We start from the raw sequence: 17722 nt of genomic DNA, 5'->3' as shown, positions 1-17722 counted from the left end.
GGGCATGCAGATTCTTCATTCTCCCCGTTCCCCAACCAAAACTGTAATTGAGGGACAGCGTCCCTAGGAAAGTTTGATCCCCGTCTGGTGATGGAGAGATCTATCACGTAAAACCAGTAAACTGACCTGTTTGGTTTTCTTGGTCTCCCCCGCCCCCCCCACGCACCCCCTTGAAAATACAGAGAAACAAAAAGGAATTAATGTTTTCTCCCACTGGCCTAATGTGAATAAAAAATTGAATATCTCTGAGGGTTACGTGATGTGGCAAAGATCAGCTTTGTCCGCTCACGGGGAACCTAAACAAGCCAAGGCTAGGGTAATCTAAACCAAAAGTCCGTTAGACCCATCTTAGTTTATATTTGAAACTGACTCTCTGGCTGGTTTGGTAACGATGAGAGTTTACTGATGCAGTTCAGTCAGGGCTGGGCTCCAGTGTGTCCGCGTGTATTACTGGGAAGGAGGAGCACTCAGGACTCCGAATGCTGTGACTGTAGACACTTCCAGGGGCAGCGGGGCGGGGGACACACAGGGGACACATGGCTCCCCCACAGCTCAGGGTTGCCCCTGTGACTCCGGTAACTGCCGGCCAGGGCTTGGTCTCTGCTGCCCGATTTACAGACTGGGGCGCTAAGACTGCCCCTCAGTAGGATTGAGACCATCTATACTTTGCGCTTCAAGTACCTGGCACTTAACAGGAATGGTCGCTGTTCTCGTCTAGGTGACTGGGTTAACGGCACATGGCCCTGGTCAGTCTGGGGGCTTCTACACATCTAAGGTCAGGGGGTGCCAGAAGCGTCAGGTTCTGGTGAGGACCCACTTCCAGGCTGGAGACAGCCAGCTCTTCCACGTGTCCTCACATAGCGGATGGAGAGGGAGCCGGCTCCCCAGCCCCGCTGGCTAAGGGCACTGACCCCACTCACGAGGGCTCCGCCTCAAGACTTAAGGACCTCCCGGAAGTCCCAGCTCCAACTACCGTCACCTCGGAGATTAAATCTGAACATATGAATTTTAAAGGGATGCAAACATTTAGTTCATAACACATATAGACCTACTGTATCACCTGGGATGTCTTTAAACCTAAACATCTATGTTAGCAGCTAAATTAATTATCATTTACTTTTCTATTTTAAAAACTGTGTTTGGAAAAGAAGATTATCTTGTTATTTGAGGTTAGGCAGAGAGGATGGTTATATAATTCTTTCCATCGATCTGTCTATCTACCTAATCTATCATCTGTCCATCCACCCATCCATTTATCCATCTGTCCATCCATCATCCATCCACGCATCCGTCCGTCCATCCATCCATCCACCCGTTCATCCATCCTTTGTCTTTCTGTCTATAAAGTTCTTAGCATGCTTGTTTGAATAAGTGGTAAGATCTTACTGGTTTCCTCATTGATTAATAAGTTGAATAAAATCCTTAACATCTGCTCACTTTCTCTCTGCAGGAGTCATGATCACGTCTTTCTTTAAAAATGATCTTTTAATGACTACAACTAAGAACATTTTTCTAACTTGATAAAAAGGAGTAGATATTTTATTTTATTTTATTTATTTATTTTTTTACATTAAGGTATGCTGCCTTTATTTGATAGGAGTAGATATTTTAAAACAAACAAACAAACACCTCACACTCACCAAAAGTAATCAAGCCCGTGTTTTTGTCAAGTGTCAAAAATATGTTACTCTGCTTTCTTGACTTACTCCAAGTTCAGTGACAAGGTCATACCTGTCACCAGGAAGGAGGTGACAACTTTTTGTTTGTTGGCTTTTAAATTCAGTGCTAATGTGTGAATTACGTCACATTGAAATCTGTAAATGTCTAGTCAATTTAAGATTTACCTTTCAAATTTCTTAATCTAAACATGAAGCCACAAGCAACCAGGTGGCTTGCCCGAGCCCGTCACCGGACAGCGGGTCGCTCCTTTAGCTGGTGGCTCTGTAGTTGATGTGGAGCTCTGGCTTCACATCGCAAACCATGTTCAGGACCCGTGCGAGCACGCTCTCCATGCACTTGCTGTATCTCCCCGCCAGGTCCTTCATCTTCTCCTGGGTCTGCACTTCCATTTCTCCCGAGAGGTCGCTCTCCAGGCCCATCACCTGCTGGCACGAAACAGGATTCCCTGAATTACACATGCAGCAAACTTTCATGGTTTTACAACTTAAAACATTTTTTTGCCCTATTTCTCTATGAGTGGTCTACGGTGTACGCATTATGTGTTATCTTTCCAGACTCTTCTCGGAGATGGATAAGATCACCACTATCATGAGTGGGATGGATAAACTGTCCTATAAAGGGAGGCTGGCCTTGGCAGGTCGCTGCTCCTTCTCTGGGCACTGCCACTCAGCACAGATGGAAAGCAGGCCCACAAGCTTCACACCGGGCCCAGAAGGCTTTCCATCACATTTGCGTGTGTTTATAACTGTTTCCACCCAGTTTTTGTGCCTTCCGTCTTGTGTATAAAACCAGGGGAGTTGCAGAGTTAAAGGGATTCTTCAGTGAAGCCCTTTGTAAAGCTCCTCTTTGCTGGAGTAAACAGTCCATTCTAATTCACCTCCTTTGTAAAGTCGGCCTTTCTTAAACACGGCTTGTTCAGGCAACACGATTATTCTTTGTTTGTTGGTTTTTGTCTTCCGTGAGCGTTTAGGGAGGGAACGCATGTGATGTAATCCAAGAGAGTCACTCATGACTAAAACCCGCTGCAGAGTCGTTGGACTGTTCTGAACTCTAGAATCTGCATAATCTCTCCGGGTCCTTCCTGTGACATCAAATGTGATAAAGAAGATGGAGTTCAAGTTATTTTCTGTTTCTATCTCAGGAAATAGAGGCTTCTGGGCCAAGGAAATCATCTCGAGAAGATAAAGCTTCTAAGACATCAATATGAAAATCATTGCATATTTACTTTTGTATTACACGCGTGGTCTTTGTGATCTGGTCCGTAGTTTTTGGTTGTGGAACAGCTCCATTCAGCCCAGTGACACCTCCAGGGCTCCGTAGCCACAGGGAAGTGGCCCCCAGTTTTGACAGTGCAGGTCTGGGGCGACAGATGCCAGCTGCTGGTGTTTGTCACCGTGTCAACAGGCCGTGTTAAGTCAACATGGTTATTTTCTGAAGACGCTGATTATAAAGACGGTGCTCCGCACAGAAGCCTCGCCCGGAGCCAGTAATCAGCACGCGTTAGTGGAAATGACGACTTTTCACTCTGCTGCTGGCACGCGTCAGCTTTTGTAGCCCACGCCCAAGGTCAGGAACACCGGCACGTCTCACTCGGCATAAGTAAGCAGGACGTCCTCTCTGAGCCAAGTGGGTGTGAGGTCATCGCGTCTCCACAGTGTTTCCAGGGTGGTACCCACCTCGCGCCCCATCAGTGGCCGTCCGTGGGCAGCACCCCAGAACCCCGCTGCTGCAGGCACTGCGGCTTCAGCCCGGGAGAGACGGCGCGAGGGGCTGCGGCTGCCCAGGCCTCCAGCGCCGCCCGTGCGAGCACACGCGCGGGGCCTGCTTGTCACGCTGCACAGAACGTGCGGGTCTGCGGGCTGCGCCGGGGACGTCCTCGCTCTTGTTGGCAGAAGGCCGCTGCCTGGACGGTCGGGACACTGACTGCGTTCCGAGTTGATCATTATGGGGCAGGTAACGGTACGCTGGGTCCCAGGGCGCCGTGAAAGGACTCTCCCATGTTCATTTTCGAATCGTCCAGTGTGGAGGCTGATGCGTGTAGCCTGACAGCGTGACCACGGGCTGACGGTGTTGGGAAAATCTTTCCACACTCAGTCAGTTTGTGTGTTGCTCAAACGTCCCAGTGTAAGAGAAAGCAGAAGTTCGGGTCCCACGCAGTTTTGCATTGCCAATGTGTGGTTGCTTCAGGGAAACCAGATGCGTTCATGATACACCTTCAGAAAGAGACATTAAAGATCTAAAAGCCTTCAGGATACTCAAGGCGACCGTCTTCAGGTGTGCTTCGAGTCAGGGTTCCTCTCACTTCTGCTGCATTCACAATAGCTTTGATCTTCCCCGGGAGTCCGGGCCTCTCTGCAGCAAGGCCAAACCTTCTCCAGGGGGAGAGGTGCCGGGCAGACCCGATGCGCAAGAGAGAGGTCAATCTCGGACCCAGCCGTGTCGGTTGAGATGCCGTCCACATCGGGATCAGGGGAGTTAATGGACCACATACAACAAGAGCTAAAAAGGAACAAAAAAGTCACATCCAGAGGCCACACCTATAAAGGCAGACCAGTGGCTTCTTGGGTCTCCTCCCAGACCCACTGGCCCTGGGTTAGTGACGAGGAGGTTTATCTGAGCTGCGGGGACGCCGACCTACGGAGGTCACGGCCGAGGAAGAGGAGGGTGCTGATGGTTTTACCACCTGCTGAGGTAGTCGGGGGCCTGCGCGCGCGGAGCTTCCTATGGACGCTTTCGATCCGCCGGCTGTAGAATCGGCTCAGAGCTCTCATTGAAACGGCGATGAGGAGATTTAATTATTCTCCCACGCAGAGAACAGATACCTTGAACCAGATTTACGTCTTATGAGATTCTTCGGGAGACATACCATTTCGAGATTTCCCTCAACCACTTTCTAAAATTATGGTCAGTTTTGTTATCACTTGAAAAAAAAAAAAAGTAATACCTATATTAGAAATATCCCACACACGATACTGAAAGCTGATTGGTGTTCAGGATGAGTATTTTCTCAGGTCCCAATTTTGTGGTTATGACAGGATTCAGTAGGAAAGAAAAGGCAGAGAAGAAATGCTTAGTTTTTCATTTGTCAATGAGTATTTATTGTGTGATCACTCTTAGATGCTATTCCAATATTAAGGAAAACAGAGAACAGAACAAACTGAGGACCTGCCATTTCGGTGCTTACAGTCCAGAAGGGAAAGTAGAAAAGCCCCCAAAACGGTCAATCGTCACTGTATCGAGGGGTGATAAATGCTATGACTCTAATGGAGGAGTTGGTTTCTTTTTTAATGGCAGACACATGTTTAGGTAAGGTGATTTGGAAGAGGAGCTAGTAATGGAACAGAGTTGACAGGGAGATGAATGTGTTTAGAAGAGGAGGATTCCGAGGAACAGATACGGCACGTGCAAAGGTCCTGTGGTAGTGGCATGCTTGGGTCTTTTGAGGAAGAACAGGAAGGCAGACATGTTTAGAATAGAACAAGTAGAGACGCAGGCATATAGTACACTGCAAATGACCTTAGTAGATATTGTTGCAAATTACTGAAAAGTCTTTGGTTTCCTTATGATTTTCTTTTCAACTGGCTGAGAATTTGGTAAATCTTTCATGAAAGCATAAGGACATGCTTTTTCCTACACTAGCATTAAAAAAGTATCATCAACTTATGGTGAAAGGTAAGTGCATGGAATTTTCAGAGCGAACAGGTTAGAGAGACAGGCAAGGGCCAGCCGTGGTGGGCTGTGTACGCATGGATGGACTTAGGGTTTCTCCTCACAAACAGTAATAAAAAAGAATTTGTTTTTGTTGAGTGGTCCCCGTTATTCTGGGAAGAACTTTTATTTTAAGAACAACCCATCGGAAAACATTTTCCTGCCCTGAGTTTCAATTTACCTGTTCCTACACAAATCCCACACCTACTAAAATCAAAGTAGTAAATAAAGAGATTTTTTTTTCAAACCGCTTGAAGTTCATCTTGCAAAATGAGCTTTTGGCACAGAGCTTTATTTATATCTTTTACTGAGGCTGAAAGAAAATATTCTATAAACTTTACTGATGGCACATGAGAGTTCATCACTTCTTTTAGTCCATGTTGCAGCATGAAAGGAAGATGTCAGCTCTGAGAATTTTATGCACTTATTTAAAATTGTAAACGGCAGGTATTTTTAAAATGCTAGTGTAGGAGAAAGCATGTCTTTATAGTCTGAGGAAAAAACTGTTGAATGGCCCCAGCAGCAGCTGAAAAGTAAATCATAAAGAAATCTGCAACAATACGTACTTCGGTGATTTGTGAATCTTGAAGTCACTAAAGGAAATTCGGCCCAACGAACCCGTCCTATGACATGGTAGAGCACTTACTATCAATTCTGCTAGTAAACACCACTCGTCAGAAATATGTTTCCTGAAAGCTTTTTTCTTACCAAAACGTGCTAGCCAGTAATTTGTCATCTGGAATCATCCCTGAAGCAATCCCTTAGATTTTGCATTTGAGAATATAATTTTTCATATCTACTCTGTAGGAAATAATAACTGATTGACACTTTAGGTGGCAAATCAAAAACCCTTGAACCTGGAAATGAAGGGTCCCCCATGTGTTGGTGCTAAAGATCTAGTTTCGCGGTCAGCCTTGGTGGGATGACAGCCACCCCGTCCCGGGGAGTCGCTGCCGGGCAGCTTGTGAAAGTTCACATCTTACGGCCAACGTTGCGTAAAAACCAGCGCCGCCCCCCTTACGTACCTGAGACTGCTTCGTGCGGAACTCCTTCTCCTTCAGCACCCTGTACTGGTCGGTTTCCACCAGGGCCTCCTCCTTCGCCTGTTTTATTCGCTTGGCTTTTCCTGAAAATGAGCAGTGGCGTAGAAGGGGATGATATTTCTTTTTCATCAACATGGAATTGCAAGCCTGATTTTTAGACACACAAGGCGAGGACCCCATTATTTGGTGATTTTTTTTTCTAGAACAGCAAACGTCACTAAACCACAATACGGAGAAACCCCTTCTTTTTCCGTTGGATTCTTTAGAACACGGGCGTGACAACAGTCTTTCACGTTTCCGTGTTGAAATGGAGCATCGGTTCCCTTGCTGACAGCAGTAATGGCCAGAGAACAGATTTCCGCTGTCACTTACTCGAAAAAACATTATTTGGTCCCATGTTCTGTCCTGGGTCGCTGCCAGGAACCCTTCGGTCCCCACGACTGGATCCTATTTAAGGCTGGCAGAGCGCCCAACCCCACGGCCACGCTGCTCACACTCTATCAAACCCACTCACCATGTTTAAGAGCATTTTATTGTTTCTTTTCTTTTTTCTTTTTCTTTTTTGTGTGCTTCCTTGACTCTGGCCTGTCTGGTTAAGCCCACAGCACATCAAAGTAGGCCTTTTTTATTTTTTTCTCTGGGAGCTTTCTCAGAGGGGCCCTTGAAAGTGGTCGTAAAAGTGATTGTTTTTAATGGCTGGGAGTCGAGGGAGGCAGGTCTCTTTTCTTTGATTAAGAGAGACGGTGTAAGCCTTAAGCCAGGGCGCAAGCGCTGGAGATGAAAGTCAGGCCAATCCTGGGGTGGGGGGTCACTGGTTACCCTCATGGCTTTGTTTTTGACGACCCAAGGAAGTGGGGGTGGGGGATTATAGACTACTATTAATTGCTGCTATGCACCCCCCCAGCTCCTTCAGGGAGTTAGGTACTAATGCTTTCTGATCATTAAAACTTTAAAGCAACTCTGAACTGTTTTAAAATGCTTTTTCCTCTGAATCCATTGCTTTCTCTTTCAGTCAAATGCCTTCCTTCTTCTGCCCCCATAACATAGTTTCTTTTCTCTGATAACGTCTCTTAAGTTCGGGTATCACTGTCGCCAAGGGGGCTGGTTAGAGCGTGTGGACTTCGAACTAAGGAACTGCTTTCTGATGACGTGGCGGAAAAGAAAATCTGAACACGCGCTTTTGTCTGTCATCGAGGTACATGGTTTCACATGTCTCTGCTTCTAAGAACGTTTGTAGCATTTGTGGGCAGACAGTTTTTAAATTTCTCTCCCTGCCGGGTGGGAGTCGCTTTGCTAATCGCTGTATAATAGATTCACTGGGTTCTGCACTGAACTGTGGCTCTGAACGTCCTTTATCCCTGGAGGGCATGACGTCACCCTCATCCACAACAGATACCTATCTGCCTTTCTTCTCGTTAAAACGGGGGTCTGGTGAGAATCCGTGTTCTTCCGGGGCTTGAGGCTTAAGGAACATTAACAGATCCTTTGCCTTCCTCACTAAGGCTCATTAGCGTCTTGTGTGTCTAGGACCCTTTATTTTCTACAGTTCTAGCCACTGTGCGGCAACCAAACACATGCTGTTTCATCCACAGAAGAAGCAGACGATGTGGTGCTGAAAAGACGATTCCTTGATCCCAGCCCGGTTTCTTACCACGGCTTGTCATTACATTAGGACACAAATATATTTAAGATGTGGTAACATTTTCTTCGTAGGAATGGTTTGTAGGGTATGTAACTCTTACAAAATAACTCCCACCGAACCTCGTTCCTCTCCATCCTGATTCCATACTATGTAAGACTTGGGTTTCAAGGCCACAACTCCAGCCCATGAAAAGAGAAAGAACTAGAAGGTGCCGCAGCCCGGCCCCAGCGCTCCCTATGGAAGCTGAGTATTAGCTCCGTCCCACAGCAACAGGCTCCGAGTGTCTGTGACCCCCCAACCCCCCCCCCCCCCCCCGCTTCCTGTCCTGGCACCGGTCACCTGCTGGGGCTCATTCAATTAAATAGGAGAGTCACAGGGACCTCGCCGCTTGCGTGGTGTTTTCCGGCTGGACTCTGAGCCGCCTCGGCGGGGGCCTGCTGTTGCTCCCCAATAATCTGGACGGAGAAATGGGGCTGACGCGCATGCACACATCACACCCACTGGTGTTAGCCTCCGGGTTGCTGCTGCCGATGGAGGAGAATTTCCAGATTTTAAAATCAGGCCTTTCTTCTTAAGCGTGAAGATCCAAAGGGGTTCCGATTTTCCTTTCTCAATATCCTCTGCGTCATGCGTAGAAATGACCCCGTGGGATCAGAATTTAAATAGAACAGTCAGGTATTTGGTCCCACCGCTCCGACCAGGTGGCACGGCTTCACGGAGCCAAACGCTCTGATTTCTGGCTTAGAAACTGGGCGGAGCTCCTGCTTCGTAACTTGACCTACGGGGTCAGCAGGTGCTGGAGGGCAGGTCCGCTTACACGGTCGTCGCTCATCAGTGTTTACTGAGCATCTACTATACACGGTGCGTCGGGCTGGGACCCAAGGACACAGACATGCAGGCGACAGGGTCCTGCCTCCGCTTGACACAAATACAGCGCGTGCTGGGAACACCTACAGGCTGCTACCGCTTCCGAGAGAAGTCTTAAAACACAAAATATTGTGGAAAAGCCCAACATCAGCAACGAAAGCAACGGAACGTCCGTGTATCTCGGTTCTGTCTGTCCCGTGACAGTTATGTCACTCATTTTATGGACACTTCGAGATTCTAGGGCACCTCTGCTCACCCTCCACCCACACGGTCATGTGTTGTTGTACCAGACTAAGTAACAAAAATAAGTAAATAGACCCAGGTATGCAGAGCCAGGGGTGATTTCTGAGCACGGAGCCATTCAGCGGAATGACTGGACGTGTTAGCCTGGAAAAAGTGGGACCAAACAGTCTGGTCTGGATGTTAGAAAAAAGACAAGAAGATCCTTTCTAAGCTGTTTCTGGGGACTTTTTTTTATAAATGGTTCCACCTTCATAAACGTTCGGTTTTAGACGCGTGGCCTGTGACTCAGACAGATGCCTTCCACAGCCCACCGGCCATTGTAGGAATCTGTCCCACACGATGTTCTGGGAGAGGAAATGAGAAGGAGCGGAAAGTGTTTGGGGTGATTTTTCAGGTTTGTGGGGAAAGGATTAAAAATCAGTTCTGAGCAGGTGAGCGCTGAGCTCTGGGGGCGACAGGGGACACCCTCAAAGTCGGGCTCTCCCTGGCTCCCTGGTTAGGAGAGGCCGAGGGCAGTGAGTCCCCAAGGTGCTCCCATGCCCGGGAAGCGCAGGGGCCCCACCCCGTTGCTCGGATTGCTGCCTTGGTTCTGGAGCCTTTTTCCGACGGGGAAGATGGGGTTCTGGGGGCCCCCTCAGGCAGATCACAGTCAGTCACGGCCGCCATGAGACACGAGACTCTCTGAGACCGTGAGCCAGTTAGTTTCTGACCCTGAGCTTCCTCGACTACCAAACAGATTTAATTATGGCAGACAGTCACTGGAAGCATTAGGAAAAATGTATATGAGGTGCTGGGCAAAGAATATTCAGTAATTCGTGGCTGTGATTAGGGAAACAGGTCCGTTGCTGGGCCGTTGGCCAAGAAGCGAGGCAGCCGGTCAAGCATCAGTTTGAGGAGAAGCCCCCAGATCGTCACCCAGGAAGCTGCTGCCACCCCCCGAGGACCCCCAGGTGCAGGTGTTCAGAAGGCAGCTGGACAGACCCATTTGGGACCCAGGAGAAAGGTCTCAGACGGAGGCAGAGATGGGCAGTGTGTCCCCTGGGTCTGTGTCATCGGCATGGCACTGGGACTGAACTTGAGGGGCAGTGAACAGGGTGCGCAGGAAAGAGAGCTGAGGTCTCAGCCTGAGGGAAACGCCACATTCAAGGGCGAGACAACGGTGGAGAGCCTGAGCAGCACCCAGGGAAGAAGGCGGTGAGGCTGCAGAGGCGGGAGGCAGGAGAAGGATGCGGCTCCGAGCCAAGGACCAGGCCCCGCCGGAAGCGAGAAGAGAGGACGGAGACGCGCTCCGAGGTTCCGGAAGAAACCAGCCCTGCAGGCACCACGTGTTTGCACATCTGGCCTCTAAAACTGTGTGCTGAGACGTCTCTCTTGTTGGAAGCGACCCAGTGGGCGGTCATTTTCTATGGCGACTCTAGAAACCTAACACAGAGGCTCGCGGACAGACAGCGCGCCAGGTGCCTGAGCGCGAGGCAAGAGCAGGCATCCAAACGAACGCGTCGCCTGGCGGAACTGCTCGGAACAGAGGACCCCTGGATTTGCTATGAAAAGAAAGGGCACATCGGGCCTGTTGGGGGGTGTTTCCCTGTTACTGATGCCCGATTCTATTCTGTTCTAACACACATGGGAAAACTAACACACGAATGACAGACACCAGCCTTGTCCAGAGGACGCCGGTTTGCTCTCCTACTGCAAACGCTGGGGAACGGCGTAAGTCACCAGCACGGCGCACCTCTCTTTTGGGGCCCGAGCCCGTGACTGAGCCCCAGTGCAGACCCAACGCGACTTCCTCCGTTACTCTGCCGCCTGGGTCTTCGCTTCTCCTTTACTGGCACCTCCTCTTACTGAAAACACACCGTCAGGCATTTTCCGAAGCTCCCGTTGCATGTGACGGAATGGTTTTCATAGCTGAGAATGTGGCTGGCATTTTAACGTGACCCGCTCGGAGAAACGAACGTCCGGTACACGTCCGAGGGGCCCCTCGGTCTGTGCGCCATAAAGGGAAGGGGAAGGATTTACGGGCCCACGAAACGCCCCACGCAGGGCCAGGGGCCTCACAGTCGAGTCCAAGTCGCGCCTCCCTGAACCAAAGCAGCCACGGCGCAGTGAGGAACGTATTAAATCGAGGTGCTTGCGCCGATAGCCCAGAATATCTGCGTATTTGGGGACAAATAGGCCATTAGCTGATTTTAGAAAGCCCGCGTGGAGGGCGTCCTAGGAGACCGAGAGCAGCTCCTCTACGGGGCCGGCCCCTGCGTTGTCTAGGAAACGGAAAGCAGGAGTGTTTTCTTAAGGATTCATTTTGCTCTAAAGGCGAATTCTGTGAGGCCATCTGGGAAGACCTGCTTCAGAGAGGACTGGGAGGGGTGGGGGCGGGGGCGACTTCTCTGGTATTCAGAACACGTCTGTAACATGCCTGCTGGTCGGTTTTGCTCAGGACCCAGGCTTGAACAGTTGCCCTGTTCACCGTGTGTTTCAGTCTGCAGCCCGGAACGCGGCCCGGACTTTCGCAGTGAACTCAAACGCCGTGTCCTGCAGCTGCCAGGGCAGGCGGACTGCTGACTCGCGGGCAGGCTGTGGGGACGGGACTCGGGGTCTTCGCGTGACGCCGGGACGCGTGCACTTGGGCCCCTGGGAGCAGGGTCAGGGCCGCGCCGTGGGGCGGTTCCAGTTGGCAGTGCGTGCACGTGGAAGGTCCTCACGGGAGGTGGGGGGCTGACGGGTTCAGAGACACCAGGCTCTGTGTGTTGCCTGCTGGGGGGACCCCGAGGTTCTGACCTAGCTCTGATCAAAGGTGCAGGTCAGTACCCCGCACCTGGAACTCCGGGGTGCGGCTGAACCCAAACTGCTCCGCTCTGAAGATGTAACTTGTCCCGGACTAACACGCCTACTTTTAGGTTCAGGCGAACGCACAGCTTTTTAGGCCAAAGGTGTTACCCTGAAGTAAGATAATTTAAAAGAGCGCCTACCTGCTGCATTTCCATCTGAATTCAACCAACGAGCAAGGCTTTTTTGCGCAGAAAAATCTGTGTGAGTGCCTTACCTAGCAAATATCATTTGATCCATAATCAGTGAAAGGAAGCAGGTATCTGAGCTATTTTAATCAGCTAACCAGAAGCAGTCTAGGGCCCTCCCATTACAGGAAAAGTTGACTCAGAACTTGCAGCAACTGTAGAAAAGAAAAGAATGAAACTAGGTGGCTTTATTCTACTGGCAGTAACATCCAAGGACATATTCTGTGTATTAACAGTAACTCGGCGGTCTGTGCTCTGCTAGCTTAGGTACGGTTTTCTGATCCCTGAAACACCTCGCCTCCACTTCCATTTTGCAAAAAAAAAGACTGAACCTCAGAGACTGAATAACTTACACAAGGAACTTGAGTTTCTCTGCAGCCTCAGGGCCCAGCCTTTCACGCCTGCTTGCTCTCTGCTCCCAGCCCCACCCCCCAGGCTGGCCTCTCTCGGTAGCTGGTGACTGTCCCGGCCCCAGAGCAAGGAGCAGCACGAAGCCCGCCAGCCTCCAGGTCTGTCACCCGCCAGGCAGGACATTTTAGGCACGCCCTGTATTACAGAAGAGCTTCCCAGAGGTCCCAGACTGCCCTCCTGAGTGGAACGCACCAGTTCTCTGCAGCGTCGTATATAAATTCTGCCACCTCACGAATCTTGTAGTTTTCTAAAATGATTAACATGTGAATTGCTCTGTGTTGACTCCCTCTCCCTCCTCCCTCCCTCCCCCTCCTCTCTCTCATCCCCCCCCCTTTCTTTCTTCTTTAACTATCTGTTCAGGTCTCTGCTCTAGCAAAGACTCCATGCAGGTGGCTGAGAGGCTTTGCCATGAATGGATTCGGGAAAGAGAAAGGGGCCGCATACCTGCTGCACAGGGTTCGGGGTCCTGACTCGCAGGTGTACGCTCTCAGTCCCCATCGACCTCCACACGTGTCAGACTCCAAAGGCGTCTTTTTATGGAAAAAGCAAGTGAAGTGCAGCACATGGGTCTACAGAGGTGACAGACACCCGGACCTCTCCGGACGCCCCCCCTTCCCTCCTTTCGGGCTCACTGACGTGTTTGTCCTGCTGGGGAATTCTTTAAGGAGGCGTCTCATCCTCGCGGCTCGGAGATGGGCAGCCGTAGACACTGATTAACTTAAACGAAGGAGTGGAACTAAAGCGAGTGAAGTGGGAGGGGTGCTGCCAAGCACCAGGGACACCAAGGGACGCTTATTCTGCCTTAGAACGAGTCGGCCGCTGTCCGGCAGGTGCGGCCAGTGAGGCTGTGACTACAAACCTCCCCTTGCTGGCCACTGCCCCGGGGGCTGGCTTCTGCCAGGCGCCGCTGTCCCCCAAGCCCGTGCTTCCCGAGACAGTGAGGACAGACTGACCTCCTCTGGGACAGGGGGCAGAAGCGAGCTGTTGAAAGTCAAAATATTTCCCAAAACGTGTTCAAGGCCTGGGTGTTTCCAGGGCTGGTTGGGTAATTGCTTGACTATTCATAAACAAAGACTGAGAAATGACGTCCCCAAGGACTTTTAAGTCACACGGAACACGTGTATACAAAGAACACAATATGCCTTTTTCGGTCCGAAAGACAGGAAAAGCCGCGTGGCTTTTATCCTTGTTACGGAATCTGAGGCTGGATTGTTTGGGGGGGGGGGTGTTCCCGCCTCCAAACAGCTTATGTGATTTGCAATACTCTTCTTCTCAGGTGACTTTGAAAGGGGAGGCACAATTGGTCAAAATCACGTGACTCATATGACAATAGTGATCACATACGTGCTCACCGATTACATCTATGGGCACGATGACAGCGGTTGTCATTCTGTTTCTTCTGTAATGAGGAATCAAAGGTCCCATCATGATGGCAGCTTAAAATAAGTTCTGCTCTGGGCGTTTTACATGTGGGCAAGGGCATTTGAATACCCGATGAGGGAGTTTTCTGTCCTGAGTCAACCAGCAGGTGCGGGCCGGCTTCGCCTTCTGCGGAACCGCTCCGCGCGCCGGCGTGCTTGCAATCATTTGCATGGCTTGTTGTAGAAAAGGCATTGAGAAGTGGGTCAAGTTCGCCTCCATCGTCCTTCTCCTTCCTCTCCTCTCCGAGCAGCACCCCTCCCCCCCACCAACCAGGGACTCCTGCCTTCCCTCGTGGGCACCTAGATTGCCGAGCGTCCTGGAAATCCTTTCGCCGTAAGAAAAGGAAAAGGCTCACCTGCGGTCCCCCCCCCCCCCATGGCTCTGAAGGGGCCGCCCTCCCACCTGCTCCTGTCCCCACACTCATGGGAAGAGTGACATGAGCCCCAGTTGAATGTGTGGGCTCTGTCTCGCGGGACCTGGACTCTAAGTAGGAGGATGCACGTGGGCCTCGGAGCCAAGTTGGATGCAGTCGTCAGATGAAATGGGACGGGCGTTGCATATTCGTGATGTTAGATTATTCATGATAGAAATGACATACCCGTGGGATGCGTGGTTGGTGAGGTCTTGGCTTGGAATTCAGACCCCGTCTGGACCCTGCCTCTGCCTTGGACCCTCTGTGCGGACTTGGGCAACCTGCTTAATTTCCCTCAGCATCTCTCTCCCCTTTTGTCAAAAGGGTTCACGTGAGGGTTAAATAAGACAAGCAGTGGCACCGTATTTTCTACCTAAAAAAACTTCATGACCTTTTGCAAATGATGGCCTCTCAGTCCCTCCACCCATGCGGTCGGGGTAACAGCAACTCCTGATTCCTGGGGCTGTAGTGAAGAGCCAAGGGGCTGGAGTTCATGGGCAGCTCCCTGGGTAACTGCGCAGGCGCGTGACTAGATAAGCAGAAAGCAGGAAAAGGAGACTAACGGAAATATTTGAAAACCTCGGGATTCCAAGTCGTCAAGAACAGGATGAGGAGCGCGGACCAGGCTCTCAGACCCCGACAGGCATGGACGGCCAGTGCCCCGGTCCTGTGCCCTCACGAGCTCGCAGCTTCAGTCTGGGTATTGTCTGCTGCTCGGGCCGGTCACCCCATTGCGACACTGGGCCCTGGACGTTAGGGAAGCCTTGGGGGGAGCAAACCCCCATCACCATGACTTCCACGCCCATGCTCATTTCACAGCCCCTCAGGAGGATCTGAGTTAGAGACCTTTGTCCCCATTCCACGACGGGGGACCTAGGCCCGGCCACGGTTTCCCAGGAGCTGAGTCAGCCCACGGCTGGGGCCTGTGCTGCCCCCACGGCCCGCCCACCGCCCCGGCCACTGGGAGACAGAGTCCTTCCCAGTCACTCAGGGGGACACTCACTCTTCTTGGCCTCCTCCACCTTGTCCTTGGCTCTCTTTTCTGCCTGAAGAAGCTGGTGGATCCCCTGGGACTGGCTGGCCATGGTGGTGCCCTCACAGTCCGGTGGCTTCTGTGAGCTCGGGCAAGGGCCGGGCCTGTGTAACCTTACAGAAACCACCACGCAACTCAGTTTGTGGTGTCAACAGGGAGTTCCCCACACGCCTGGTAGGCCAGGCGGCTGGGCCCCAAGGGGAGCCCAAGGGCGGAATCCAGACGCCAAGTTCAGTCAATGCAGGGAAGCCGGGAACCTACCGTTGCCGGCAGTGCCAGTTCTTCTGTAGGCAATGCGGACACTTCATGCAAGTGTGGAGTCTGCTTGTTAAAGGGGTTGAAGCGTCTTCCCTCTTCTTTCAAGAAAGAGTGACCTGTTCCCTGAACTTTTCTTTCAGGTTACAAGACCTTTCTTTGTTCTTAGTCCCTGCTATTCTAGCTTTAGAGCTTTTTCTTTGTTTCTAGTGGTTCAGTTATTACTTGGGACAACTTTATTTACCGTCTGCTAGGAAGGAGGTTTCCTGGCTTTGTGCACAGGGATGGACCGGGGCGCGATTCTCCTTTCTCTCTAGAGCCCTGGAGGCAGCAGAGAGCAGATGTGGGCATTGCCCACTCCCTGGGCTGTGTGCCCAAGTCCCAGGGAGACCTGAGTGTGGTGACCGAGTCAGCAATAAGGAAACTCATCACTGTAGGCTGTGAGGTTAAACCCAAACCCTCTAAACATGCGCTTTGTGCTGCTCAGTGCGGGCCCTGGATGTTGCCCTCGGACAGGACAGTGAGCTCCATCTTCCTCGATTGGATTTGATCCAGTGGTGAGTGGACGAGTGAGGATGCAGGTTGCCGTGGAGAATTATCAAACATTATTTATATGTCCCTAATTTTTTTATTTGAAATGAAAGGCTAATCCTTTGCTTTACGGCCCAGGCATTTCTGCCCCTGAAAGGATGTGCAGATCGGATTTTCTGGGATTATTGCGTTCCTCAGCGACACTTCTCTTGCCTCACCTGTGCGTCAGTTTCTCTAAATCAGCGTGTGGGTGCAAAGGTAGTTGTAAAACAACCCAAGAGCTGCTGTTTTAGAGGCTTTAACAATGATTTCCCCTAATACTTTAGATCTGTCTTATTGTCCACACCTGTCTCACGTCATGTGCGCATCACCTTCAGCAGATCTTTCCGGAAGGAACAACATTCGTCCCCCCAAAGGCACATCTTTTCTATCTTTTTCCATTACCATTGAATCAGTTGATCAAATTCCATTTTTATGGCATCATAACAATAATTAGTACAACTGGGATAGACACGTGGCTCTTGGTAAGAGCAGACGTGAAGGTGGACTGGAGGGAGGTTCTTCAAGCTCAAGTTCGGCCTGCCTTAGGTGTCCGTTAGCACTCGGTCACCAGCTCAGGGGATGGACAGTATCGTGATTTCTGTGAGCGGTTAGCGGTGATTGGCATGAGACACTTGCTTTGACCTTGAACCAGCGGTGCTTATGGAACGCCTCCTGCGCATGTGCCCTGAGTGACGCTCAGCCTTGAATTACAGAGGGAGGGAGGGAGAGCCAGAGGGAGCGTGGTTCCTGGACAGGAGTGAGGGACGAGGGACTCTGTGAGATGGTCGTCAGTTACTGACAGAGTGACGTTGGTGGGCCACTTCCAAAAGTCTGGAACTTCCTGTGAACGTATCAGCAACAGGACATTTTAACCATATTTCCTATAAGATGTCACACTTACTTTTTACTATTAAGACAGAGGTTTTCCTTCTCTTAATTTATTTAATGGAAGAGTATTTTCTACCACCTAGAAATTAAACCAAATAATATACTTCTGTTTCATTTGAGTGCTATCAATCGTTTTTGGTTTCTGTTTTGATGGTGTTAATGGTGATCATTTCTGTGGCAACGTATAAGAAACATAATTAACTGATACTAATATTATTATATTTTATGATGTTGTCATTATTAGTTATTATAATTTTCAATGATAAATTGAGTGTTCAATTATACAATTTTATAAAAATTTTAAGGAGAGCAAGGGATTTGGGTTGTCAGAGGAGGTAGAGAAATGGAACTCTTACTCAGGGTAACTTTGCAAAAAAGGAAGCGCCGGAACCGGTGTAGTGGACACTTAGGTCCCTGCTCTTTGATTCTCTTTTCTAAATACTTTCACATTTCTTCTTTATTACTGCGAAATCCAAAAAAAATTTTTTCTAAAAATGATAACTCTTAAAAACAAAATCGGTGCCCTTCAGA

At 50.2% G+C, this 17722-nt stretch overlaps 1 protein-coding gene across 1 annotated transcript; it reads right to left on the bottom strand.

The window, feature by feature from the left end:
- Nucleotides 1-1643: 1643 nt before the first annotated feature.
- Nucleotides 1644-15840, bottom strand: ATP6V1G3 (ATPase H+ transporting V1 subunit G3). The gene is made up of 3 exons (XM_090263269.1): nucleotides 15446-15840; nucleotides 6414-6514; nucleotides 1644-2102 (listed from the first exon to the last, which is right to left on the bottom strand). Exons 1-3 carry the CDS (start codon nucleotides 15525-15527, stop codon nucleotides 1929-1931), a joined length of 357 nt encoding a protein of 118 aa, XP_090119395.1. The 5' UTR covers nucleotides 15528-15840; the 3' UTR covers nucleotides 1644-1928.
- Between the last annotated feature and the right edge of the window lie 1882 nt (nucleotides 15841-17722).

The sequence above is a fragment of the Furipterus horrens genome, unplaced genomic scaffold (genome assembly GCF_987537825.1).
Source record: "Furipterus horrens unplaced genomic scaffold, mFurHor1.1.pri manual_scaffold_15, whole genome shotgun sequence".
NCBI lineage: Eukaryota > Metazoa > Chordata > Mammalia > Chiroptera > Furipteridae > Furipterus > Furipterus horrens.
The sequence above is the reverse complement of the archived record's forward strand: the minus strand, read 5'-3'. Positions and strand labels throughout refer to the sequence as shown.